We start from the raw sequence: 26365 nt of genomic DNA, 5'->3' as shown, positions 1-26365 counted from the left end.
GACTTAACATGCACCTGGGGTCAATAATGCCCTCGCAACCACCATGGCTATGCTTTTGGTGCTGGTATGGGTCATGGCAAGCATGATATGGCAGAAGGTCACTTTGATACCTTTTTTAAATTAATTTCTTCGGATAATTTTTTTCTAAAATCACTTTTGACGGCCTTCAAGGTGGACATGCAGCCCGCAGTTATATGAGTGGCGCAGGCAAGCTGAGGAATTATTGGAGTAGACAACCTATAAAACTTAAGGGCATGTTATTACAAAAGACGGGCAAAAATGGTATGTGGGCAAGACCTGTTAGCAAAGTCAGTTAAGGTCGGTGACCTGAGCCTCGTGTGCACAAGTTTGCGCGTGCGTTGGTGCGCGGGTGTCTGTGTACGTGTATATCCTTCTTTGTTTGATAGCGATCATTTCCACGCTGTCCGTGTGCAGCCGGAAAAGATCATCGATGCTGTTTGTGCGATCACAATGGTAATATCGCGGGGACGAGCCCAGGTTTTCTTCTTTACGCGAGATCATCGAAGATGAAATGGGTATTCCAGCTGCAGATTGTTAAGATTGCTACCAGTCAACTTAATGATTTAAGGCAAAAAGAGAGAGGAGCGTGGGCTCAGCAAGCGGAGACGCTCAGGCGAAACATAAGATTGTGCTACGTCCATTTTTAGCCACAACAACCAAGTCCGCCTCAAATGACACCTGGGCTGCAAAAATGCCCTGGTCGCAGGCGCGAACATCCACAGCGACTTTTGTTGGTGTCAAAGCCATGGGACGCCGGAAGTGCAATAACCGCACTCAAGGGTGACCCTGGGGTGATCACCCAAAGGTCATACGTGCGCGAATGGGGTCTCACCATGAAATCACACGGGTGTTGGCCGTGAAGTGCGCGCTGCCCACCCGGTGATGCGCGAAGGTTTTTGACCTGAGTTGCTTCTCGAGGTGGGTGGTTGGTGGGTGCAGCAATTTTGGGAAGGGGAGATCTGTATTATTGTGTTTTGCGGAAATGATGTCTGTTTTCAGATGCAGACGAAATGCACCATTGTTCTACAGACCAACAGCGTTCCCGTGACATCCGACATAATCTAAGTTAAACAGTCTCTTCCACCATATCAGATATCCGCGGTGTATTTTGACAAAGTTGCTGCCTACGCGTGAATGTCGTTGTACACTGTTGCTGCTCGTTCGGTTCTATTGTATTTGACAACACGCATTTTGATTCGTATTGCCTGTTTTGAATCTGCACTGTTTACAGCGCGCAGACCACGACCACGTGCCGACACAGGGAGGTGTACCTCTGGTCGCCAGATGCGTGTCAACTTTTCTCAAGCCTTTCAGGAGATTATTTTTCTGGAAATCACTCGCCTGCATGGAGTGTGAAAACATGCGGCGAGGAAACGCCCCGCACCATTCAGCATGTAACGAAAAGGCAGAACATTTGACTTGGCTAAGCTCTGAACGGTGGACGAATTCCGCTTTCGGCACCAACATCGCAGCTCTCGACTTATCCCACGCTGGCGACGGCCAGAGCTGCGATCAGCAGACCAGCAATGGATCATTCCTTTTTGCCTTACGGCATAAGGCTGGAATACGAGGAGCGGCATGTCAGTTAACGCCCTCGGTGCGGTGGAGGAGGCACAGAGAATAAGGGGGACATGATCTGTGACAACCGTTTGACACGATCTGCTCAATGCTAAACACAAAGAGCATCAGTGAGCATTTTAAGTCAGAACGTTCTACAAGCGCAAGGTTTCTCGTTATTTACCACGACGCACTGAAGCGGCGGGCGTCTAAGAATGCTAAAGCTATCAAAGCGATAAGACACTAGTGAAGCAGCTTTCTTGAGGGATCTCCAAACCATCAGCAGGTCCACAAAAAGCGCATTAAGGATATGATGAGTTCTTGCGAACGCCGTGGGATAGGAGTGAAGACTAGCCTCGGGGACATTGCAAATTCGAAGCCCACCTTTACGAAAATTCTGAGCATGTGACATGCCAAAATGCGACGAGAAGCGATAAAGCGACCGAAGTAGACGCCCAATGCAGCGGTGACATCTTAACGTATATCTATACAAACGTAAATCTATATAACGTATACTATCTAAACTTAAATATCTGAACGTACTGAATAAACATAGCGGTGATATCAACGGCAGTGGGCATCATGGATGGGCGACAACACCATCTCCGCTTCCAATAGTACTCACATAGGGGCACGCAGCATCGGCCAGGCATCGGGATTCCGCACCTACGGCAGACTTGGCCGCTGGGACACCAGGAGCCTCCAAGGCCACAGTAGCCCTGATTAGGGGCGCCTGGAAAGAAGGACGCGTTATGCGATGCCCTTATCTGATCCATCGGATGCTGCGTATCGCGACTGCCGCGCGCGGTACTGGTGCTGCGGCTGGTGATGCTACGCTGGGCTTGCCCCAACAACCAGTGGTGCCATTGGTGTACTTATGGTGTACTGGTGTGCTTCTAGTGACCTGCTGCGCGTAGTATACCGCTAGTTGCTGGGCTCCTCGAGCTGCACTCATTGGTCCCTAGTTTCCAAGCGTCAACGCATTCTGCGTATTTGGCAGAGTGGTTGGTTGGTGAATCCTGGCCTTACTAACACGCCAACGTGGTTCTTCGCCACATCCCCAGGGTACTTGTAGTATCGTCCGCTCTCACAGCCCGACCAAGCACGAAGTCAGGTGTTTCCGTGAGTATTTGCTCAATACCTCGGTAATAACAACAATAGCAATAATATAACGTCCGAGGCGTCCGAACACGTCGCGCCTCCGCCACGCGCCACCACCCAAGGCCCACTCTCTCCCGCAACTGCCACCTGCCTGGCGCGTAGGCGCCCTAAACAACCGCCATACACCACAGTACTCCTACTTGTTCTCAGCTCCTTTGCTGCTCAATTAGCTTAGCCGTCATCGACACTCAGTTCCCACCCACCTTCGACAGCGAAGACCGCCAGACAGAGCAGCAGCATCAGAGGTAGCAGGCGCATGGCTGACGACTGAAGGGTAACCTCATGCCTCAATCTGGACCCGTCCAACTGAAATGTGAAAGTTGGGCATGAAAGGCCATTGGGGCACGTCAGTAACACGTGCCAACAACGACGCCGTCATCTGTAGACAGTTCAAAGCATTCTGACCTTTACAACAGGGGTGAAGGCTCCTGGGGGAGGGGGGGGGGGGCTGCAACTCCCACGCTTTGAGAAGGCAGGGACCAAATCAGGGGATTACCCTGATTGTCGCCGTATTCTGGGCGCGGGTTGTGTCACTTTCATTGATCCCCCCTCCCTCCAACTCACCTGCGATACTACAGCCTTGCTTTGCAGCAAAGGCCTGACCTCTGCGGAACTGTCACGGCGTTTATGGATGTCAGGATACGCGCGAGCGACCCAGCAGCGTGTCACATGCCTCGCGGCTTCATCGAAGGCGGAGGAGAGGCTGGATAACTCCTCGAGGCGTAGACCTCAGTCCTCCAGATGACTGCGTCGCGGAGGTTGTCGTCAGCGCCTAACGGCGGCCATCGTGATGGCGTCTTATGCTGCTCAGTTGACGACCCCGCCTCCGCCCGTCGCCGTCCGACCCGCGGGTGGTGTTGGGCCGCGGGGTTTGATATTAGCGTGGAAAATGGCGGAACGCTCACTGTTGGTGGAACGCTTATCGCTCATATATATATATATATATATATATATATATATATATATATATATATATACATGTGTGTGTGTGTGTGTGTGTACATTATTAAAGTAATGGAAAGATTTGCTCACAACCACAAGCATAGGCGTAGGAACGTTTCAAAAAGTGGGGGGGGGGGCGGGCCAGAGTGAACTTCAAAAGCTTTTTCTGGGACGCAAGCCCGATGACCGGAGGGGGATGGGGTGGGGGTAGAGATGGGGGTTATTATCCGCTATTTATTCACGTAACACATCTTGGGAATAGTTAAATGGCATTGTTGCCTTGCTAAATATGCATCTGCAGCTGTTTCTCACTGGTGCGAAACGATGCCCATTCGACTCAGATATGTCATTCGATGAATAAGGCATCCAGCTTCCCATGATTATTCTTTTATTTCAAGATTGTTTTCCGTGGGAACGTAAAATTCCACGAGCAGGTAGGCACTTTGGGTCATCGAGGAGGCATCTACCTCCGCAGAGCAGATGCCAAGGCACGACCTCGACATAGGCTGGTCAGAATTTTGGATGCGAATCGGTGACCCACGGTGCGTCTGGATTTCCATGCGCCTAGATTTCGTGGGCTTCGTTTCTAGGAATAAGAATTGGCGCAGAATTCTAGGTGGAAGCAAATTCGGAAGCTTCAAATACCCAAATAACCACTTCACTTACTGCCAAAACAATGTGACAAAAAACATAAAACCGCCTTTTCTGTAAAAAACCAAGCCACAGAATGAAGGCTTTTCTGCCTTATATCATTTACCTGAGTCCTACTCCCGTCCGCTGTCGGCAGCCACTGCCCTGGCCCGGCTGCCCCCCCCCCCCCCCCCCCCAGGGCTAACTGGGAAGTGATCGTATAGCTGCTTTGCTGCAAGTTTATGGATCAGCATTACCACTTAATGGTGTGCAAAACATATATTGGGCACCTGCAGCAGTGCCTTTTTACCGAATTATTTTGCCATTCACCACATCACCACAGAAAAAAGCTTTCGGGAAGCTGCCTGCTTTAGCCCTGAACGGTCCAACGGATATTCCATTGTCCCTCATTCAACGTAGCCAGCTCGATCTACTTTTGAATGTAGACAGGGATGTAGCCTTGCCAAAGGTGAGAGGCACAAGGTTGACAAAAGCCTCCTGGCGGTGACCTCCCAAAAAGATCGCCAGATATAGCTTAGCTGTTAACAAGGAGCAAGGTTATCTTTGTAGCATTGCTATTTTTGCCTTGTAACTAGAAAAGCAACAGAAGCCAGAAGCTTTCGCGAGATCTATTCTGCTTGTATTTTGAGGCCAATGAGCTGCAGAATTCAGCCGTTGAACGACTGCATTGAATAAATCACCGACGCTCTTAATTTACAATGATTTAGTGGACTCTTTCTAAACCGATAAAATTGAGAAGCCATGTCAGATTTTTATATGGGTTCTACAGCAATATCAAGCACTCTGTGATGGTAGATTGCAAATCGACATGTGTAAAAAGTGTATTAACACGACCTAGCCATGTTTGTCTGGAAATGCTTGGCATTCAGTCAGAACCGATTCGCGGTACAAATTATGCAACGTAGCTTTGAACATGCGCGCTCGTAAATCTTGGCAACAAAATTATTTAGTGCTGTTATTCTTTATTCTTCTTCGTACGTATTCTTTATTTTTCGTGTTGCATACAGCCTCGATAGGCCGCACAGTGTCTGCCCTGCGGCTTACATTAGGCCATAGCCAACGGGTGGACAAAAATGATGACGCTTCTGAAAGGAATACCTTATAACGCTTTAGGACATCAAACCTTACATTTAGAGGGTAGTTTGGGCGTAGAGTTTGCCTGTACGAGTCTTAGACTGATGATCAGATCTGTTTGGCCCTTACAGCAAGGGGAAGAGGCGCTGGAATCTGATGGTGGAACTGGAAGAGTAAAGGAAGGATCTTTATTTTTCGTGTTGCTGTGACTGCAAATCGGACAGACTGACTGCGGCACCCATCGTCTGGTGTCGCTTGCAGTCGCCAACGCCGTTCGCATTTACGAAAGTTGCAACCCAGATCATCGCAATCGTCGCAGTCGCAACCCAGGTCATTGCAATCACTGCGGGCGCGCGTGCTCAAAGCTTTTGACGTCATTTGTTTCACTAATCGATTGTGCAAAAGAAGGAGCGTTCTCAGGCAAACATGGGATGACCTTGATCTTGTTGAACTTGACCTTGGGATGACCTTGTTCATTTTTGAACTCGTTGCGACCCACTCTATTCAACAATAAGGAGACCCCTTGTTTCATTCCGGGCAAGGGGCCCTTGAGTAGAACACTAGGGGCACATTGCTGCTCTGGGGTCAACGGCTGTGGTGCAGTTCCGCCCCATCACGGGATGTCTTCCGGCTGCCATTCTGGTGACACGGTGCGGGATCCCTGGTCGATCCGGAGTCGCTTGGAGAGATGCATCACGTCACCTTGTTCTCCTTCTTGACGCGGGAGGCCTTATGACCTGCGCAGTTGACGCCAGATAACGTAGAAACCCTCACTGGCGCAAAAACATCCATGATCATCGCGGGTGGTCCAATAACTGTCGCAAAGACTCCGATTTTTTATCTGTTCTTCAGGGATATTAAGAACACCCTGGACATAGATTGTAGATCGAAATGTGGTCCAAAATTTGTATTGACATGCCTGACTCATCTTCGTCTTAACATGTTTTACATTCAGTCAGGATTGCTTACTGAGAAAAAATTATATAACATGGGTTTCAGCACGCATGCTCGCAAATCTTAGCAACAGCCTCGACGCCCGGCGTTGAAGTCTCCATAGGCCGCGTGTCGGCCGCGCGGCTGTGACAATAAGAGATGGCCAATGGGCAAGACGAAAATGATGATGCATCTTCAAGAAGATGGCTGGTGAGCCAGGTTAATTGGCATGCATGCTAATAGTATTACAAAAACAAGCTAGACACAATTTAAATCTGAAAGAGTGGGTGGGGGGGGGGGGGGGGGGCTAGTAATCATTGCTGGCCCCCCACCTTGAAAAGTGGAGGCGGCGGGCCATTGGCCCCGTGCTCCCTCCCCCTGTTCCTACACCCATGCTTCTAATAAATTGTGCAACGCTATACTCAAAAGATGACTTTTGACGTTCCTACTGTGCTCGGTCCTTCGTCTCTTAACAGGTGTGTTCTCCAGCGCCTGTGCCATTTCCGACGCTTGCATCACGGCGAAGTAAATCCCATCGTTGTCACTGACGAAATTGTTGATAAAGTGGACAACCGGAAAATGCATATTTTGGCGCTTTTCAATAATCTTCAGCACTTGGACGTGATCGTCGCACTGATTGACTCCGAAAGTGATTTCGAAGTTGGATTTGTACGCAGAAGACAGTGCCTACTTTTGCAGTTATCATACGTATGTAGTTGTAGAAGTATATTATCAACACTGCGCCAAACAGAACAGCACCATAGCTTTCCCACGTGCATGAAGCGTGAAATAACGCATCAGCTGACCGCGGCACGTTAACCCGTGACCTCTCAGAGCGGGTTCAGTGGGGTCAGCCAACTTTCTCGGCGAAGGCCAGTGATTTTGTTACTGTATTCGTTTTTGTCGGTAACTGGTGCATTTTGGTTTAAATGTGGCAAAACAGTGTTTTGGATTCGATTTCTGACAAAGAGGTGGCTGAAAATGTCTTTTAGTGAAAAAGGTCACTCGAAGTCACGGACTCCATGATCCAGGGGACTTGAAACTTACGCTGCGTAATTCGCATGGACCCTCGGACCTCATTTGACCCCACCTACGTGATCGAAACACTGATCAGATAGATCATGCTTAAGACATCGAGGCTATCTGTCGATCAGATAGACTTGCGGTCTATTGCGGCAGTCCGAAATGATGTTAGTAGATATTCGCAGTGTTCCAATGTCTCCGTGGTCTATGAAGGTAGGTAGGGTATGGTTGTCCACGCTCAAGGTCACAGGAAGTCATGAAATGACTAGATTAGACTACATGGTCTTGGGCGACGTCATACGGCGAGAAAATGTTGGTCTATTTTGGATCCAGCTTCAACGCCAGCTTTAACACCGCACCAGCTTTAATCTCCACACCCAGTATAGCAGACCCAATACCCAATACTCCACACCCGATATAGATTTGTTGCTAAACAGACCAAACAAAACGTGATTTGAACTACTTCCCACAGTGTGAAAGGTCAATACAAGCTTCTCAAAGATCTTACGATAAGAAGCACTGCATACTGAAATGTTACAAAATTACATGAACAATTTCCCAAGCAATGCAAATGGGCAGTAGCTTATTACGCACGTAGCTACCACATGCTATTTGCGATTGCAGCCGCAATGGAGATCGCGGAAGGACCTAATCAAGAAATTCCACGACGTTTGACTGAGCAAAGCCTCTCCTATCAGCTGGCATCTGAACCCAACCTAATGAACCTAGACGTTGTGCACCAGATACTTCATATATACATGTATAAATATAAATATATGTATATATGTACATATATATATAAATATATATATATATATATATATATATACACACACACACATATAAATAAATAAATAAATATATATATATATATATATATATATATATATATATATATATATATATATATATATATATATATATATATTATGTGTGTGTGTGTGTGTGTGTGTGTGTGTGTGTGTGTGTGTGTGTGTGTGTGTGTGTGTGTGTGTGTGTGTGTGTGTGTGTGTGTGTGTGTGTGTGTGTGTGTGTGTGTGTGTGTGTGTGTGTGTGTGTGTGTGTGTGTGTGTGTGTGTGTGTGTGTGTGTGTGTGTGTGTGTGTGTGTGTGTGTGTGTGTGTGTGTGTGTGTGTGTGTGTGTGTGTGTGTGTGTGTGTGTGTGTGTGTGTGTGTATGCATACACATGTTTGTCCAAACCTTTTGAATGAATGGATTTCTGGTACCAGAGCCCACGCTAAGCAAGTGCTTATTGCGTAAGGCCTGACCCCACCATCCGATCGTAAAGTACCAGGTCAACGTCATAATTTTGGGCCCAACTTTGAACGTGCCGTAATGCGCGGCACGATGCTTTCTAACCTTTGTTGTTGTTGATCGGGGTTTTAGGACGCGCCGACTAATAAGGTCATTTTGCGCCCATAGCAGCTAAGTGATTGCATAGGTGTGTGAATAGCTAAAAATCCTATATTAGCCAAAAATGAAAACAGTTGAGTCGTGGCAAGAATGCGAGGGTCGTCACCAAAGATGTCTGAATAGGTAAGAACTGGAGCATCTCGCCCTAGTCTGAAAGTCTATGTGCAAGGCGACGCGCTCCAAGGCCCGAACTTAAGGTCAGCTGGGATATCGCGCTCTTTACTGGTGCATGACAGCGAGACATCCACCTTTGGCTTAGCTCTCACGGGAGTACCAAAACGCAGCGGAACCTTAGTATGCCATGCAACTGAATATCGCTGTCACGGAACAGCTCCTTCATTTGCACGCCGAAAGGTAAACCGTAAAGCCTTCGGCCGTTTTAAAACATGTGTTCAATGCGTGGTGAAAAAAAAAAAAACGCTCGGTCGGTCGGGTGGTTTGAAAACTGCCAACTCGGAAGTGTACCGCATTCTCAGCATTTCTCTCCTGAGAGATAATGGCAATTCATTTGCTTCCACTGCAATACTAGATATTGGCGATGTTTTATACGCTCCGGTCACAATGCGTAATGCGGTGTGATGCATTGTGTCCATAAACGCTTGCAAGAATGAGCCGCACGACCACTAGCGAACTCCACCTCAATTTTTCATCCCTGAGCTTGTCGCATCTAATAATTTTCCCAAATCTGTCGCAGCCGTTCCGCCTTTGAAACGGTGAGAGGGAAGCCAGCTTAATCTCATCACTTTCGACGATGAGGATCCGTGGACCGGGGAGCGCAGATCCTCCTCTGCACCCTGGGTTTATCGAGGCATTTTTAAGGTGAGAAGATGCCATAAAAGGTGGTTTTCATTTCGTCACCGAGGCTCCCCACCCACCACGGAGCCCAACTGGGGAACAGCCCAACGCTCCATCGGGAGGTGGTCGCCGCCAGGGCTACCCCGGTGCTATACGGGGCGAACGATACCTCCCACACGGCCAGGTGTAACCGGGGAGACCCCTCCCCGTCCTGACCGTGGTCCAGCACCGCCGCCCCTTAACCACTTCAGCCGCTGCGCGCGCCAGGCGCCCCAAGCGGAGACCCGCGCGGAGCACTCAACCGCAGCGCAAGCGACAAGTCGCTAGACCCGTATGGGACTCACGGGCCCCCCACGCCCCCGAATATCCTGGTCCAAGTGGAGTGATGGGACGCGCCGTGGCTGACCCGCACGACGCGCTCCTCAACCACCAGGATCCGATGAACCCGGGACGCGGGCGAGGGGGCACGGCGACCCCGATAAAACGAGGATGAGGAATGGTGAGAGGGCCGGAAGCGGGAACACAGGTGCTGGGGAGGGAGCCGGCGGGACAAGGAGCAGGAGCTCACGTAACGGCAGGGTCGCTAGGCCGTGGAATGAGCAGCTTGCGCTGTCCACCCGCTACCAAAGCTGGGACCCGGGAGGACGACAGTCTCCCACACCAGCCAAAATCGGTGCCCCGCGGGGCTACTTTCTAACCTCTGACGTCACCTGACCTTCAGCTCAGCCGCAGTCACCGGTCACAGACAATACCAGTCAGGACAAACAGCAACCGGTTGGTGCGTTTTAAACCCATCCCGCCACAAAAGGGTGAATGGAATGAAGATGGGGGTGGGGGGGGGGGGGGGGATGAGGAGCGGGGTGTGGGGAGATGTTGTAACCAACTGAGCTACTGTGAAGGATGAGTTCACCATTAGTTTGCCATCGATCTAAACAAATTCTATAATTAAATATTTTTTGGGACATAAAGTAGAACAAGATGAATTATTGCAAGAGGGATTAAGAGCGCGCAAAATCCACACAGGGTGGGGTTGGGGTATACTTTTATATAAAGTACCACCCATTGGGTTCTCACATTTTTGTTTCCCACGGGGTTTTGTCCGAGAGCTTGGACGGAGGGTCTATATGAATGAAGCACTTTAAAGTGCGCTTTATCGCTGTCTTGTGGTAGCTCGACCTGCCAGCTGTTTTGTCATTTTTAATCGCAATACTAAACGCTTACTTAAGCGCCCGGGTGGCCGGCTGGATACCCCTCGCTCGGGGGGTCAAGTTGACCCCCCTGAGGTCTCGGGAAAAAATCTAGAAACACCAAACTTACCGGGTGTGTTGACCTGTACGTGAACTACTTTAGGTCAAAGCTTGAGGTTCCTAGGTCATGACGTTTGGGTCAAATAAGGTCAAATAAGGTCAAACAAGGTCAAATTCCGGGTTGGTCTCAAAAGTGCCCCGGGAACTTAGATAGCTGTTTCTAAGCAAAAGATCACACGCCAATCTAAGGTCAGTGACCTAGTCTGATCTCTTGAAGGTCATGATGACCAAAATCATAAGAGACTGCTTTGAGTTTTGCATTGGAATAAGCGACAAAAATTATGCTAGGCAGAATGTTTCTAAAAACAAAATGTTGACTTGGGTCATTTTTGGTCAATGACCTATTTCTGACCTCTAAGAAGCCCATGGACAATGCATAATGCGGTTCCTGCTATCAATAAATTCGAAATGAGCACCAGAAACTATCCCGTACAGCAAGCCCCAATGTAATAAAATGGGTCGGTTTTGACCTTGGTCTGACCTTCATACCTGACCTTAGGTCAACGTAATTTGCTCATTCAATTGTTGTGTTGCCTATACATTCCTTCGTCTATCACTTCGCTGTTGGATCAGATTGAACGATTCCATAGAAATTGCCTTCGCTGAAACCATGGCCTGACTTTGACCTGTCATAGGTCAGCGACCTTACAAGGTACATAAAATATTTGGATGTCAGACGATCCACTATTCAATTGTCTACAGCTATGCAAAATTTGGCGCGGCTACACCGCGTCATTCGGAGATCATTTGGGAAAAACCTTTGGAGGAGGGGGGGGGGGGGGTCAATTTGACCCCCACCCCACCCGAGCGCGAGTTAAATGTCGTTACCTTTCTCACGCGCGAGGCCGATTAAAATAAACAGACCATTCTGCGCACTTCTACCGTCGCTATCTTATCTTATTGTCCGTGGCTATTTCGCCTATGCAATACCTACGCATGGGCCCCTCCCTTCATACCGCGTTACTATCAGAAAACGAACCTACTTTTTAGTAGTTTTCTGTAAACAATAAACCGCTTCTGACTGAAGACAGCTTAATATTTAGTCGTCAAATGCACGCATGAGCAATACTAGATTCCACCCCAGCCTGTAAAAACAGCATAGATGTGGGGACAAATCCTGTTCCGTTGATCAAAAGTGTAGTGGCTTAAGAGGACAACTTTAACTTTTATGTAAACAACGATGTCCTAACGACACGTGCCAGAACCCGCAAGCTGCGAGCAGCCCTGATGAGACATTGCTAGCGTGAAAAATGCTGGAATGCGTTTTTTTCAAATTGTGCTTTTCGCATGATGTCACTTCCACCTGACCCGAGATGAACCAAACCGCGGCCCGTTGCGCAAGCCATCGCGTGAGCAGCAAGCGACTTAAGCACGTCTACATGTCAACCACAGTTCTGGGGAATTTCGGGCGCGATGACCCAAATCGGCGGATTGGGCAACGCCGACCGGACGTTTGGGCGGTATTCCCGAGCCCGCGCGCCTGCCCCCCCCCCCCCCTTCCCCCCTCCCCCCTCCCCGACCCTTGCGGTTGGACTGCACCGACCCTTGCGGTTGGACTGCACCGGTTGGTCGGCGTTGCCGCGGCGGGGGCAGAGAAAGTGACGAGACGAGTCGACTTCGGACGTCGGTTCAGTGCCGTCTACGGCGGCCATCCAGGAGGAGAGCACCTCATCCCGCGGCTTCAGTGCGCCGCCCTTCCCATTGCACCCGTCCTGACTGCGTCACTGCGACAGCGGTCTTCCGCCAGAGTTCAGCCGGGCTTCGCTCGCAGCCGCTGCCATGCCGCCCTCCTGCCTCGCGCTGCTATGCGCTGTGCTGCTGGCCGTGATCGCCGGCGGCCAGGGCCAGCACGGGCGACTCGGCCGCCTGATCTTCACGCCCAGCCGAACGGACGGGTTCGAGCCTAGCCGGCCGCGGAACTTTTCACCGGCGCGCCGCGCCAAGGTGCTGCCGCTCGACATCCAGCCGTCTGCGCCCGGGCGAGGCGTGCACGACTTCTTCACCGCTGAGACCGCCCCTGACTCGCACGGAAGCATCCGCACCGAGGGCACGAAGTCGCGCGTGGATGCCTACCTGCGCGCCCTGCGCCGCCGCTTCGGCGTCATCGACCCCCGGGGTCAGCGGGTCGTCTCAGGCGGCCGGCAGGGCCGAGCCCGACGGCTGGACTCGGCCCACGCGCTCGGCGGTGTGCAGCTCACGACCGGCAAAGCCCCCGGGGCGAAGAAGGACGAGGGCGAGGACAGCGAGCGGGAGGACCGCGGCATCCTCTTCTTCCCCGGCAACGTCATCCACTCGTTCGATCTTCCGCCCAGCCCAGCAGGTGAGCGTTGCGGAACGATCAGCCGCCTCGGGCGAATGCTCTCCTCCCGTGCGAAACTGTCGTCTTCCTCGCTGTTGGTTTGTCAGGCCGTGCAGGATGGCAGAGCCTACTCGGCACATCGGGGAGTCGACATATTTCTACTTGTATTGACCTTGCACGACCGAGCTGAAGGCCGAGCTGCCGCCCTTTTGTTTCCTGAGTCCACTCACGTCCCACCAACGCGCCTAACCGGTCCGTGGCGCAATACCTCGCGTGAGCTTATCAGTACGAGGAGATTGGGCGCGCGATCCCTTCCAGCTATACACAGGTTTGAAACTGTGTGTAAATTCTGGAGCAGCCCTTCCTATAACCGCTCTGGTGTCGCTACTAACTGTGGTCATTAGAGCAGTGCAGGTTATTAACCAATGGAGATTATGACAGCCAAAAAATCTTCATTCTCCTGGTTTTTATCCGAGGAACAACGGTAATACTACTGTCTTATACATGTAAATAATGTTTCTCGCTAATGCACTGAACAACTTATCAACCAATGCTCACCCAGTGTATTGGTCAGTACCTGTTAATGACATTTGTTTCTGGAAGTTTTTGGGTAATCATTGAAGGAAGTCATTAGTGATCATCATGTTCAGGCCAGTACCTCACATGGTTTAAACGTTGCTGACGGACGACCTTCCCCACCCACGCAGATCCTACGACATCTTTTAGCGAATCAGCAAGCATTACAGGTTCAACTGAGCAGGCTTGAGCGACTTCCTGAAACCAGGGAATGATTCTAGCAGTTACCCACGTGGTCTGAAGGCATTCTGAGCAGGCTATGCTTGGTGCAGCGGGCATAGGAGTGTCACAGCCCTTGTACCAGCAAGCCGATGATTTCCTATTCGGCGCACCAGGATTTCTGGCATGTGCGTGATTTTCATCGATCGTGGATTTTTCATAAATTTCGTGGATGTGCACTCAGAATGGCACGCAAAGCATTTTCTACTTGCCGGGAAAGGCGCACCTCTAGCCTGGCTGGCTGTGGGACGCCAGGGCTCGACATACATACGAAAGGCATTGGGCTCCTGACTCCTGACTTTCGCCATTTTGAGATTAAGAGCTGCTGACAGCGATCAATCCGCAAGGTACCGGAGTGCTTTGGTTTAACGACTTTATTAAGCAAACATCATTTGCAATGTCAGAAGTGGATGCTGCAAGCTGTGTTCATGATCACGATGTCGCTTAAACCGATTACTTCGCGCTGAAAGCAAGGCAGTTCGCGTTTTGGCAAGGGGCTGTTCATGGCCTCATTCCTCAGCCTTCTCGCCAGATCTGCTCTCACTGATGCACGTCGTCGGCCGGCGATCCTTTTCGGGATAAGCCTCATCCGCTTAATCGATTGCTGATCGCCAGCAATGACCACGCGCCGGTGGCCTCGATGGGATGGTCCGACTAACCGCGTACATTGCGCAATGCTGCCGGCGGTGGCTAGGAGCGACTGGGAGTGGGTCGGGCTGAGGCCAGAGAAGGGGTGAGAGCAATGTTTTGGCAGCGCCCCCAGGGGCCCGACTGCCGTGCCGGGTTTGGGATTAGCGGTGGAGGCCCCCCTCCCCCCCAACCCACCGTGTCATTCACCCCGTCTGGCGCGTGTGGGAGGGGGCCTTGCACTGATCGGATCGTGTGGGCGGGAGGTGTGGAGGGCGTCCTGCGGAGCACGTAACACGCCTGTCACTCAGACCCAAAACCGTCTGGACATGAGATCATCTGTCGTGCTGTTGTTTTTACGGGCCTGGTGACAGCTGCCGGCTGCTGCTGAGCAGGAGAAACATGATCTGTAGAAGATGCTCAGCCTGGAGTAAATGTAAATAAGTTACGCTGCAAACAAAATGCACCTCTGAACTCTACGAAGGCGGGCAAAAGACGTAAACAGTTTTTGTAGCAACAGGCTGGGCATTAAAGGCAGCCTGGGCGAGGAAGCCGATGTGTCGTGAATACCAGGAAATTATGCAAAACAAAAATACATGAAAGAGGGATCGAACCAGTTGATTTTGCTAAAACCGGTCGCTTGAAGCCTGTCCAGCCAATTGTCAACAAGAGGTTTCCAAATGATTGCCTTTTGTGTGCTCTAAAGATTGCACTCTGACACCGCCAACATTTCAGAGCTACATCATACTACATTTGCTACATTGAGCTAGTGGGGCAGCGGTGATCCAGTAGCTCACAACTCTCACAACCACCATACTGGCTGCCATCAGTGATGTAGGGTCGCACTCTTCATTGCCGAAACACGTCATCAAGTTGTTTGAGTGCCACTGGAACTTCGTGCCAGGATCGCAGCACGTCCGCGAGGATAGGGAACAGAACAAGGGCGTAGGCGCTGGCGTGGACACAGTTTTCTTGTATGAAGCACTAAATACTGAGTTAGATTTTAAAAATCCTCTAAATCATAAGAAAACTGATCAAAGGAGTGTTTCACATTTGGAGACATTGAAGCAAGCATTATATATGACAAAACAAGTTCACTGATAGCTGTTGCTATACTTTTAAATGGAAAAGACAGCTCTAGTAACAACGTGACAACGTAAGTTTTTTGTTTACCAAGTAAGCTCCTAGATATTCCTCGCCTGATTAGGTCATGGTACGTTACACAACATTCATTGAGAGCCAATTGACGGCCGTTATTTCTGGAAATCGTGCGTGCAAACGTCCGATATGAACGACTCGACCACTTTATTTTTATCAGCTGATCATCCCATGGGTTATGAAATGGCACGATCTGAATGGCACTATGATGCCATGAATGCCAAGGTGACCTCATTAATACTTAAAATAATAATTAATTTAGTTAAAAGCCTGTTAACAGCACATATTTGGCATAATTCATTATCAAATGAATGTGCACGGTGTGCGGTACGCATTTATAGCTATTAATTATTTGGTAGCAATTAGTACCTATGAATAATTCACCGAATTATTCTCCTTTGCGAAATTTAAGCTCAGGAACCCGACTACTTTAAATTTTAAAAAGGGCATGACCGTGACTTGCATCAAAACGTCTTCAACACGGCGATGTTAGTTCAACACCCATGCGAATGTTGGATGTTGAACTGTCGGAGGGTCTCCCTTTAAATTTATTTAAAAATATTCTGATTTCACCAAACACTGATGATGATTTCATACCAAATCATTGCACAAGTCACTTATATATTCGTCAAATACGCAACCCATTTTCTCTCCCGAAAATGTCAAAGCGCTGTAGTTGACAGGCCCATCGTGTCACTCCGCATCACCGCGAGGTGTCAAAACCCTTGCCGGAGGCGTCGTCGCGTGCCGTCTGAGGACAGACATTCTCCTGGAGCAGAGTCACGATAGGGAGCGTGCCACCGAATCATGTAAGCTGAGCCGGGCCGCGGCACCGCGGTGGTCACGTGACCGACCGGGACAGCTTCGGCGGGGCCCCACTGCGGCACCGCGATGGTCACGTGACCGAGCGGGACAGCTGAGTCCGGCCTAGCTGGGGCGCAGCGGCTTGGGTCGCATAACCCACTGGGATGTTGCCATATAGGTTTGCTTTCATACTTCACCTTGAAGTATGATAGACGTGTACCACACACGGTGGGCGGTGTGCGACACGCATTAAGTGAACTTGAACTTCCGTTAACTTCTAAAACGACTTAACAGATTAAGCTTTCTTAGCAAATAAGTGCAGTTAACGGGCTTTTAACGGGTTTTAGGTCCTTTCGCGGAAGTAGCATTTTAGGCAAACTTGCCAACTCCACTGCCCAAAGGTAAAACCTCATACGTTAATTTTTGGCCATTTTGCGCTTTTTATGTTATCTAATTCATCTACGCGTGCTGATTTCGGTTATTCAAACTATCAGTTAAAATTTTCTCAAACTTTGAGCTTATTCTTTTGACTGAAAGTTTGTGAAAATTTGATTTGAAAATTTGATTTGAACCCCTTATGCCGAACCGATATTTAGTCAAAATATACGTAACACATGCATATAAATGATATGAAAAGCCGAACAGTTTCGTGACGTGGCAAACACATAACGAGCAAAAAACAAAAACAAAAACAAAACAAAAACAAAACAAAACAGCAACACTGGAGTGGGCAGAACCTGACCTCTCCGCAGAGGTAAGGGCTGGACGAAAATTAGAACCCTTAAAACCCGCGCGATGCTCTGAGGTGATGGTGACCTCGAGCCGAAGGGGCGCGGCGTGATTAGTCAGTAACCAGTTGGCTCTGAGATGCTGCGTCTGCACTGCGTCATCCACAGCACTGCGTCATCATCTGCGTCGTCTTCAATTAGGATGACCTCACTCTCACGATCTTTGCGTGAGGCGACGATCTTGCACCACTGTGGATGATCTATCAGCAATAAGAAATGACCTTACGTTATATAATGACCTGGCCTAATGCGTCGGTTGGACTAAACCACCATGCGAAGGTCACTGATTCATGATGTGATGGACAGGGACCAAATGAAACGTTTTGTTTTTATATTTTACCGAACGTGACCTTGAATCACCTTTGCTCCAGGGAACGTGGTATTGGTGTCACACCCGCTGGCCGGCGTCCACACTCGACTCAACGGCGGGGGCATATCGACCCCGATCCGCTCCCTTCTGGACACCAGCGGCTCCGGTGTGACCGTGACCCAAGCCCAGGTCAACGGCGGCGCGGGCCAGATAAAGGGCGGCACGGGCCAGGCTCACGGCGGCGCGGGGCAGGCCAAAAGCGGCCTCTCGGAGCGCCTGAAGCCGCCGCCGGCCGGCGGACCCACCGGGCCGGCACCAGTGTCCGTCGGGCCACCGCCGGTGTCCGCCGAGCCGCCACTGTTCCCTGGCAGTCGTGGCAGCGGCGGACCCCACCGCCGGCCTCAGTCGCCTCGTCACCGACCCATCATCTTCCCCGGAGCCACCACCAGCCGGCCGAGGCCGACGGCGGCTCCGACGAAGGTCAGCGGAACGCTACGTAATGCCCAAGCGGGGCAACACGGGCTCAGTTGGACCATTTTGGTCAGCTGGCTTTTTCGAATGTCTCTTTTGGAAATAGTTAGCCTGCATAAAGTTTTACTGATTTGGCAAAGCTTTCATGCGACATGATGCATTTATGCAGCATAAGACAGGGCATGGAATATTAGGAACGAGTTTGAAAATACGGGAGCGATCAGCTGACTTGGCGGGGAGATGTTTTGTTTATATTTGTGTCCACGGCTGCTTCGTGGGCGTCTCCGGAATGGAGGACAAGGCACCCGCTTACCCAGCCTTATGGTGCAGGTTGGCGATACTATTCTGGCGCAGGGCCTGCTCCCGCCCGCGTTTCCGCCGAAGCCGTCCGTCACCACACTGGGCTCCCTCGGCGGCTCCTCGGCACGTCCCCTGAGGACCCCGACTCGTCCTCTGAGGACCCCGGCTCGTCCTCTGAGGACCTCGTCCTCCCGGCTGCCGCCGCGAGCCGACCGGCGACCAGCGGCGACCAGCGGTCACTTGCAGGGCTTCGGCGTTCGCACAGAAGCGCTCTTCATCCCGGCGGGCGCCGGCGGCACCGGAGCTTCGCCCGTCTGCCGCCAGGAGCACAACTGCCGGGAGGCGGCTGAGCTCGAGCGCTGCCGCGGCGATGGAGACTGCGCCGGCCTCGGCCTGTGCTGCTACAGCCGCTGCGCAGGAACGTCGGTCTGCCAGAGGCTGGACGGCGGCGGCCTGGCGGCGCGGTCGCTACTGCCCTGAGCCGCCAGGCGGGAGCCCCGTCGAGGCGCGGCACGATCAGGTGCGCGGTGCTGGCCGCGGATCAGCCCCAGCGCGGCGAGGGTGTCGGCATTTGCGGCGGCGCGACGCGTCCTCGCCCGGATAACGATCAGTGGCTGTGTATCAACAAAGACCACGCGCGGCGGACGCGGCACCACCGCCCGCACGTGGCGCAGGACTGGACGCAAGGCGCGCTTCCGATCCTTCGGGCATTGCTTCGTGAGCGTTCACCGTGTCACCGACTTGGGGGTATAAGGGTGCATTGCGACATCCAGTCGAAAGCGGCGTTGTCTGTAGCCGACGCGTGTTTACAACCGACACTCACGCCACGTCCTCTTGCCGAGCCGACACCGATACCGAACGAGCGAAAGGAAATAAAGCATGTATTTCGGTGTGCATAGTCTTACAGATGTATGTACAGGCCAGACCGACGCCGTCAGGAGCCGAGCTGCGCATGCGCACGACGTCCCGCGCCGGCGCCATCAAGCCGCTCACTCACGCGCTACAAATCTACTAAAAAAACAAACAAAAAACAGATCAGTGAGAACAGTGTGACAATCACGAAAACGGCTCAAACGCTCCGCGTCGCTGCCAGCAGGGCTTGGCAGGTCGGCAAGTCAACAGGTACAAACGCCAGCCTCACTCACGCGGCGCCGCCGCCGGCCGGCGCGCCGCGTCTGGCGACCGCCTGCTCCTGGATATCATGCGGATGCCACCGGATATCCTCAGGAGAGCCAGCGGCGGCGCGGCGATGCGCCGCCGTCCTCACGGAGGCTCGGATTCTGCAGTCTCACAGAGACCCGAGAATTGTGCGGTCTCACGGAGGCCGGGTCCTGTACAGTCTCGCGAAGGCCCAGGTCATGTACAGGCTCACAGAGGCCCAGGTCATGTACAGTCTCAGGGGCCCAGGTCATGTACAGTCTCAGGGGCCCAGGTCATGTGGTCTCACAGAGGCCCAGGTCGTGCACGGTCTCAGGGGCCAATATCATGTACAGCCTCAGGGCCAATGACTTTGCCATGACAAGTCCTGGCCACATCCACACAGGCACGGCTTTTGTTCAGTTGGCGCGGTGTACGCCAGAGGCGCCAGCGTCGTCGCGCGCCGTTGGCGTGACGCCCCGACCGCGCACACTCCCGCCAGCGAGACTTCTCCGGACCTTTGTACTCAGCTGGCCGAGGCCCGCCCGGCGGCCACTCGCCCAAAGCGAGCTTGACGAGCCGGCCACGAGATGGCGGGCGCATCGCGCGGCGACGGACCTCTCCAGGTGCTCCTGAGATGGCGCTGTTTGCGCTCACAGCGGCTGCGTCTCTCCGTCGAACACGGAGAGTGCCGCCAGCTGTGGGTCGGGCAGCACCACCACCATCGGGGCGGCGGCGCCGACGGCAGAGACACCTGGCGGCAGGGGCGCAGCGCGCTCAGACGTCGAGGCCGCCGACACAGGCGAACACCAACCACACCACAGCATTGCCAGGGCGTGGGCTTCACCTGAGTCTGCTGCACAGATCCTGCAGTCGTGAGGTCACGACATCTCAGAGTCAGCACACTAAGGAGCGTGCAGGCTAATGTTGGACACCAACACGACGGAAGAGACATGTACACGCAAATAGTGTCTTTTAGGACACTGGGGAGTGAAAACTCTCCCCTCTCAGCGGCCGGGTGGACGGCAGGGCACCCTGGCGGCCCCCGGCGTCCCCTGGCAGCCTCCGGCGACGCTTACCGTCGTCCTGAGCGGCAGACGCCTCGACCGAGAAGCGCGAGCTGCTCCAGTCACTCTTCACCGGCGAGCGCTCAACGAACTGTCCGTTCACGTCGAAGTACCCGACGTCGGCGTCCAGCTCGGCGGCGGCGGCGCCGTGGTCGGCGGCGCCCATCAGCGCGCTCAGGTCCAGCGTCACCTCCTCCGGCTCCTCCTCGGCGGGCGGCGGCGCCGGCGCCGGCTCCGGCTCCTGGCGGCGGCTTCGGCTTGCGGCCACGCTTCTTGCCCGGCGGCGGCAGTCTTGGCCGGCGCCGACGCGTTCTTCGGCGGTCGGCCGCGCCGCGTCGGCGTTGGCGCCTCCGGAGCAGCCGTTGGCGGCGGCGGCGGCGGCGGCGGCGGAGGAGGCGGAGAAGATGGCGGCGGCGGCGGCGCGGGAGTTGGTGGCGCAGATGGCCGGGGCGGGAGAGGCGTGGTGAACTTGACGACCCTGGCGGCGGGTCGGGCGAGCCGGGCGCCCTGCGGCGAGGTCTTGGCCACTGACCGCGCCGGCACCAGCTCGCCCTTCTCGTTGATGATAACTGGTCCGTCCTCGATCACCACATCGGCGTTGGCGTCCAGTATAGTCATGGGCTCCGTCACCGGCTCCGGCAGGCTGGCGCGCTGCCTCAGCGGCTTTACAAGCATCTTGATCGCCTTCGACTTGAGCACGACGCCCGCCGACCGCGCGTTCAACTTAAGCTTCCTGACAACGCCGCTAGATGGCTCCGGGGGCGGCTGCGCGTCATCTTTGCGGATGGGCGAGACAAACACCATTGGCTTCCTTTTATTCGGCGTCTGGAAAGTAATGGGCCGTGGCGCGTCCTGCTCCCTTTCGCCCTCGCCGCCGCTCCTCTTCCTCCCGGAGGAGGACGGCGCTGACGGCCCTGGCCTCGGCTCGGGCGTGCCCTCCGCCTCCACCTCGCCGTCCAACACGTCTCCCCACCAATGCGCGGCGGCCACGCTGCCGTGGACCGGCGGCGGCTGCGGCGTGCGCGGCGCCGCCGGCCCCGTGTCCGGGAAGTACAGAGTGTCCTCGTCGAGGAAGCGCTTGGGAACCTTGCGCTGTCGCTTGCCGACTCCGGAGTCGACGGCAGCGGCCAGCTCGCGCGAGCGGCGCCGCTTCTGGGCCGGTCGACAGTCGCCGGCCGGCCCCGCCTCGGTGCGGGCGGGCGGCGCGGCCGCCGGCGACCCCGCCGTCTTGGCGTGCTTGGGCGGCCGACCCCTCTTCCTGGGCGACGTTGGCTGCGCCTGTTGCGCCGGTAGCGGCGTCGGCGCTGGCTCCGGATCCGGGACCGGCTCCGGCTCCGGCTCCGGCGGCGCCTTGGCGAGCTTCGTGAACCGCTCCGAGATCGCCGGAGACGCTGGAGCCTGCTCGGCCGGCGCCGGCGCTGGATCGGTCTCAGAGTCCTCCCGCAGACCCTCCTGCGGTGCCTCATCCTCCTCCTCCTCGTCCAGCAGTCTCAGCTCCTCGTCCAGCTTCCGGAGTCGCTCCGTCTCGCTTGCGATCCGCCGCAGCTCCGGCTCGTCGCTGCTCGTGCGTCGCCGCTCCGGCTCGTCCCCATCCGTACGGCGCTCGTCCAGCCGCGCGTCGCGAGTGGAGGCGCGCGTCTTGACTGCCCCGCTCGGCGGCGCGTCGGCCGCCGTCGCCTCGGCGGGCGAAACGCGTCGCAGGGTCCGGGGGTCTCGGCTGCCGCGCGAGGGCGACCGACGCGTGCCACCGCCGGCCGAAGCTTCGGCGTCGACGGCCGCTCCGGTCCAGCCTCCGGTAGTTGCTCCTCCCGCATCCTGGCGACGCTGGTCGGCTCCTCCTCCGGCGCAGCTGGCGGTAGGGACGGGCGCCACGGCTGGAGCTGGGCCTGATGCTGGAGTTGCGACAGGCGAAGGGGCTGACGCTAAGGACGAAGCAGGGGCAGGGGCGGGGTCCGGGGCAGGAGCCGGGGTCAGTACTACTGCCGGGGCTGGGAATGAGGCCGGGGGCGAGGCCGGAGCCAGGGCCGTGGCAGAGGCCGGAGCCGGGGCTGGGGACGAGGCCGGGGGCGAGGCAGGAGCCGGGGCCGTGGCGGAGGCCGAAGCCGGAGCTGGGGACGAGGCCGCGGGCGAGGCAGGAGCCGGGGCCAGGGCTGGGACAGGTGCCGGGACCGGAGGCGTGGCCGTGGCCGTGGCCGTGGCCGTGCCGTGGCCGGGGCCGGGGCCGGGGCCGGGGCCGGGACAGGGGCGGAGTCGGTGGAACCCGCCGCTGCAGCAGGAACGGTGGCGCCGCCAGCCTTGCCCAGCGCGGCCGCCGCCACCGCCCCGCGACACAAACTCGTCCAGCCGGCGCTGGCCGCCGTAGGGCAGCACGCGCGCCAGGCTTGAGGTTGGGCCGGCGGCGGACGCGGCCTGCCACGGCCGCCGCAGCCGCCGGGGTCGGCGCCGCGGCCGCGGCGGCAGGCGCCCGGGCGGCCGCCGGCATCAGCTCCCGAGCGTCCAGCCCTGCGACATACAAAACGCGGTCGATGACGATGCACACACCACGACAGAAATCTCACTTCACACTCTTGTACGAAGCCGAAACCCGCAACTGTACGCTGCTCAATAGCACGTCCGTGATGGCGAGCACAGTCCCGGATTGGCGCGCCTATCGCAGCAGCTGCAGCCCCGCCGCCCGCCACGCGGTGACTGTGGCCCGCCCCGCCGTTGATCGCGGCCCGGCAGCGCGCCTACTGGTCACGCTCGCGCGGTCAGGGCGAGCGCTCACGCACCTGCGCCGTCGTCGGCCTGCTCCAGCGACTCCTTCATCGCCTTCATCGTGATCTGTTTCGGCGACAGCAGCCACTCCTTGAAAAGGGCGTTGGCCTTCGCCTTGGTGGACCTGCAACATAGCAGCCCGGCCGCGTCAGGCCGTCGCCCGTTCGAGGCGCGCTGACGCACGGGCACCGGAGGACGCTGGCGACGAGGTCGCAGAGGTCGGACCGGCAGATTCGCCGCTTTCCACACTTTAAGTACAGCGGAGGTTAATGCTGGCAGAAGTAACCGAGCCAAGCGTGACAATTTACGGCATCTCCAAGACACTGGCGGCGACGAAGTCACAGCAGCCAGAGACCGGCGGAGTCGCCGTTTTCCAAATTTTAGTACAGCGGCCGTTAATGCTGTCAGAAGCAGCCGAGCTAAGCGTGACGATTTACGACTTCTCCAACGCACTATCTGTTCCACCAACGGCCACAAAATGCGCAGGTTTGCGCCCGACGTCGGAGCGCGTCTCCGGCACCCGTTATTTACTGAACGTCTCATGTCGACACAGCTGGCCACTGTGCCAGCGTCACTGTAGCTCTGTGCCAGCAGTACGGCTGTGTGTCGGTGTGACCCTGTCACTCTGTGTCAGCCTTATGACTGCCGACATGACTCAGTTATTCTGTCCCGGTGCAATTATGTTACTCTGTGCCCGTGTTATGACTCTATGCCGATGACAGTGTAACTCTTTCAGTGTAGCTCTGATCCGGCGCGACTTTGTAACTCTGATCCTGTGTGACTCTCCGTCGACCTCTTGCCCTCTTACCGCGCCGACCTCCGCTCCTTGCCGTCGCCGGCCGTCGGCTCCGGCTCCGACTCCGGCTCCGACGCCTTGCTGACGCCGGCCGTCTCCTTCATGAAAGCGAACTCGGCTTTGACGCGCAGTGAGATGCGAGGCGTCTCGGCGGCGGGGGAGGCGCCGCCGGCCGGCGAGTCCGTCGCAGCCGCCCCAGCCGCCGCAGCGGGCGCCGTCTCAGTCGAGGCCGACGCCGGCGACCCTCGCTCCTTCACCATTGAGTCCAGAGTGCGCTGGTTACTGAAATGAAGGATCTGGTTCAGAATATGGCGCCGCACGCTGCCGAGGACAACGTAAGGCACGGGAATACGGAAGCACACAACGCACGGAGGCGGGGGAGCTGCACGCCAGGCCAACAGCGAGCGAGCCGGTTCGAAAAGCACACCCACGACCGATGCCGCGTCGGTCCACCCCTCAGTCCGTCCGCCGTCAGCTGGCGCGAGCTCGGCTGGCGACGCAGAGCGCCGGCCTCAGGCGGCGCCACTCACCTCCGGCGCGTCTTCCACTGCCAGAAGCGGCGGCGCCGGCGCCGGCGGCCGGTCGGCTCCACGCGGCGGGGGCGGCTCCACCGGCGGCGGGGCGGCTCCGCCGGCGACGGGGGCACCGGCGGCGGCCAGGCGGCCCCGCAGACACCGGACTCATGTCCGCTGCCGGGAGAGAGAGGCGGGCACGGCGGCCGTCACGGGACAGCCGCGCCAGGCACGCGCGACACGCACGGCGACACGGGACAGTAAAGCCACACCGGTCACGCGGGCGACAGCAGCGCCAATCGGCAGCGACGGCGACAACGGCAGACTCCCTCCCCGGAGGTCACAGCACGGACCTCGCTTTCGGCGCTCCTCGCCGCCAGCCCCCTCCCCCCCCCCCCTGAGGGTGCCGCTCCACCCGAGGGTGCCACTCCACCTGAGGGTGCCACACGTGCCGGCGCCGTACCGATGATGCGGCGCCGCTCACTCTCCGACAGCGTGTCCCAGTGCTGCGAGAACGCCGCCAGCGTGGCCGTGCACTCCAGGTTGGCCTCCGGCTCCCACGTGTTCCACGAGCTGCCGGGAGGGGTGTGACGTCACACGCGGAGCACCCCACGGACGTGGCGTCGCTCCTCGGCGACATCACCAGGGAGGGGCGGACGCCGGGGTCACGCGAGCGGGGCAAGGGGGACGGGACGTATCAGAGGTCTCCGGGTCCCCGGGTCTCACCGGAACGGTGACGGCATGCTGCCCCCTGACACTGACTAGCACTGACACTCTGACACGATGACTGACACTGACAATATGACACGTTGACTGACACAGGCACTTTGCATGACACTGACTGGCACCAATATCATCCGCGATGATCCTGCTACAGTGTCATGGCAAGACGGCAGTCAAGCCAAACTGGCGCATAACAGGGGCCCAGCAAGAGGGGGGGGGGGGGGGGGGGGGGGGGGGGGGGGGGGGGGGGGGGAGAGTACGAGTAAATGGAGGTACCACAGGCAGGTGGTTACGTAACGTACCATCGGCCTTACAGTCAACGCACGACAGCTGTCAACACTGAACAAGACCAATCCTGATGCAAGCATCCAGACATCCAACAAACCACGTAGGCTTCACATTACTGGAAACGGTCACTATGTAGCGGCGTATGCAGGAACACACATCCCCGCACGCTAAACCTTCCCTGCCCCCAGTCGTCCAGCTGATCCCGGTAGTGCCCCGTACTCAGGAGAAGCCCGCACGATCACGCGGCCGCTGGGCCACACGCGGCTCCCCATGGCAAGGGCGCGCGGAGACTGACGCAGCCTCCGCGGTCAGCGTGCACACGAGCCGAGGGGCCGGCCGGCGCCGCGGAGCGGGCGCGCGGCCACTCACTCGGTGTAGCCCTTCCAGCGGATCAGGTACTCGGCCTGGCCGGTGGCGGCATTCTGGCGGCGCGCCACGATCGTCTCCACCTCGAAGAACGCCTGCTGCTTGCCGTCCTTCTCCAGGATCCAGGAGCCGTTGCGGTTGTCCCAGACGTGGCCCTGGGGCGGCTCGTTGGCCACCGGCAGCGGCAGCACCTCGCGCGTGCGGCGCCGCTCGGCCGAGCCGGCGTCGTGCAGCACCAGCTCGCCGCGCTTCAGCTCGAACTCGTCGCACACCTGGTCGAGGGTGGCGGCG

General features: G+C 55.8%; 2 protein-coding genes and 2 long non-coding RNA genes across 4 annotated transcripts in view; 1 reads left to right on the top strand and 3 right to left on the bottom strand.

The window, feature by feature from the left end:
- Window positions 1-1106: 1106 nt before the first annotated feature.
- On the bottom strand, window positions 1107-3040 carry LOC119114301 (uncharacterized). The gene is made up of 3 exons (XR_005096013.1): window positions 2943-3040; window positions 2204-2311; window positions 1107-1580 (listed from the first exon to the last, which is right to left on the bottom strand). It is a non-coding gene; the product is annotated as an uncharacterized LOC119114301 (long non-coding RNA).
- Window positions 3041-12494: 9454 nt separating this feature from the next.
- Window positions 12495-19080, top strand: LOC119113892 (uncharacterized). Its single transcript, XM_037238124.1, has 3 exons — window positions 12495-13196; window positions 17719-18137; window positions 18459-19080. The coding sequence occupies exons 1-3, from the start codon at window positions 12656-12658 to the stop codon at window positions 18906-18908; spliced, it is 1410 nt and encodes a 469-aa protein (XP_037094019.1). The 5' UTR covers window positions 12495-12655; the 3' UTR covers window positions 18909-19080.
- Window positions 19081-19292: 212 nt separating this feature from the next.
- LOC119113891 (uncharacterized) lies at window positions 19293-20730 on the bottom strand. Its single transcript, XR_005095980.1, has 2 exons — window positions 20645-20730; window positions 19293-20319 (listed from the first exon to the last, which is right to left on the bottom strand). It is a non-coding gene; the product is annotated as an uncharacterized LOC119113891 (long non-coding RNA).
- Window positions 20731-24486: 3756 nt separating this feature from the next.
- LOC119114153 (putative chromo domain-containing protein LHP1) overlaps window positions 24487-26365 on the bottom strand; it is a 3790-nt gene continuing 1911 nt past the window's right edge. The window contains exons 2-5 of the mRNA XM_037238363.1: window positions 26078-26346; window positions 25161-25270; window positions 24836-24874; window positions 24487-24506 (exon numbers count right to left, since the gene is read on the bottom strand). Coding sequence (XP_037094258.1) covers window positions 24487-24506; window positions 24836-24874; window positions 25161-25270; window positions 26078-26346 — 438 coding nt within the window. The remainder of the gene's footprint in view (window positions 24507-24835; window positions 24875-25160; window positions 25271-26077; window positions 26347-26365) is intronic.

Source organism: Pollicipes pollicipes, unplaced genomic scaffold, assembly GCF_011947565.3.
Source record: "Pollicipes pollicipes isolate AB1234 unplaced genomic scaffold, Ppol_2.1 Scaffold_7262;HRSCAF=8765_pilon_pilon_pilon, whole genome shotgun sequence".
In the NCBI taxonomy this organism is placed as follows: domain Eukaryota; kingdom Metazoa; phylum Arthropoda; class Thecostraca; order Pollicipedomorpha; family Pollicipedidae; genus Pollicipes; species Pollicipes pollicipes.
This window is presented reverse-complemented; position numbering and strand designations above follow the sequence as displayed.

Bases quoted from the DNA above. Each gene is read 5' to 3' on its own strand.
- LOC119113892 (XM_037238124.1), top strand. From the start codon at position 12,656: ATGCCGCCCTCCTGCCTCGCGCTGCTATGCGCTGTGCTGCTGGCCGTG. The intron at 13,197-17,718 runs GTGAGCGTTGCG...CCTTTGCTCCAG, and splicing joins TCTTCCGCCCAGCCCAGCAG to GGAACGTGGTATTGGTGTCA. The intron at 18,138-18,458 runs GTCAGCGGAACG...CTTATGGTGCAG, and splicing joins CGACGGCGGCTCCGACGAAG to GTTGGCGATACTATTCTGGC.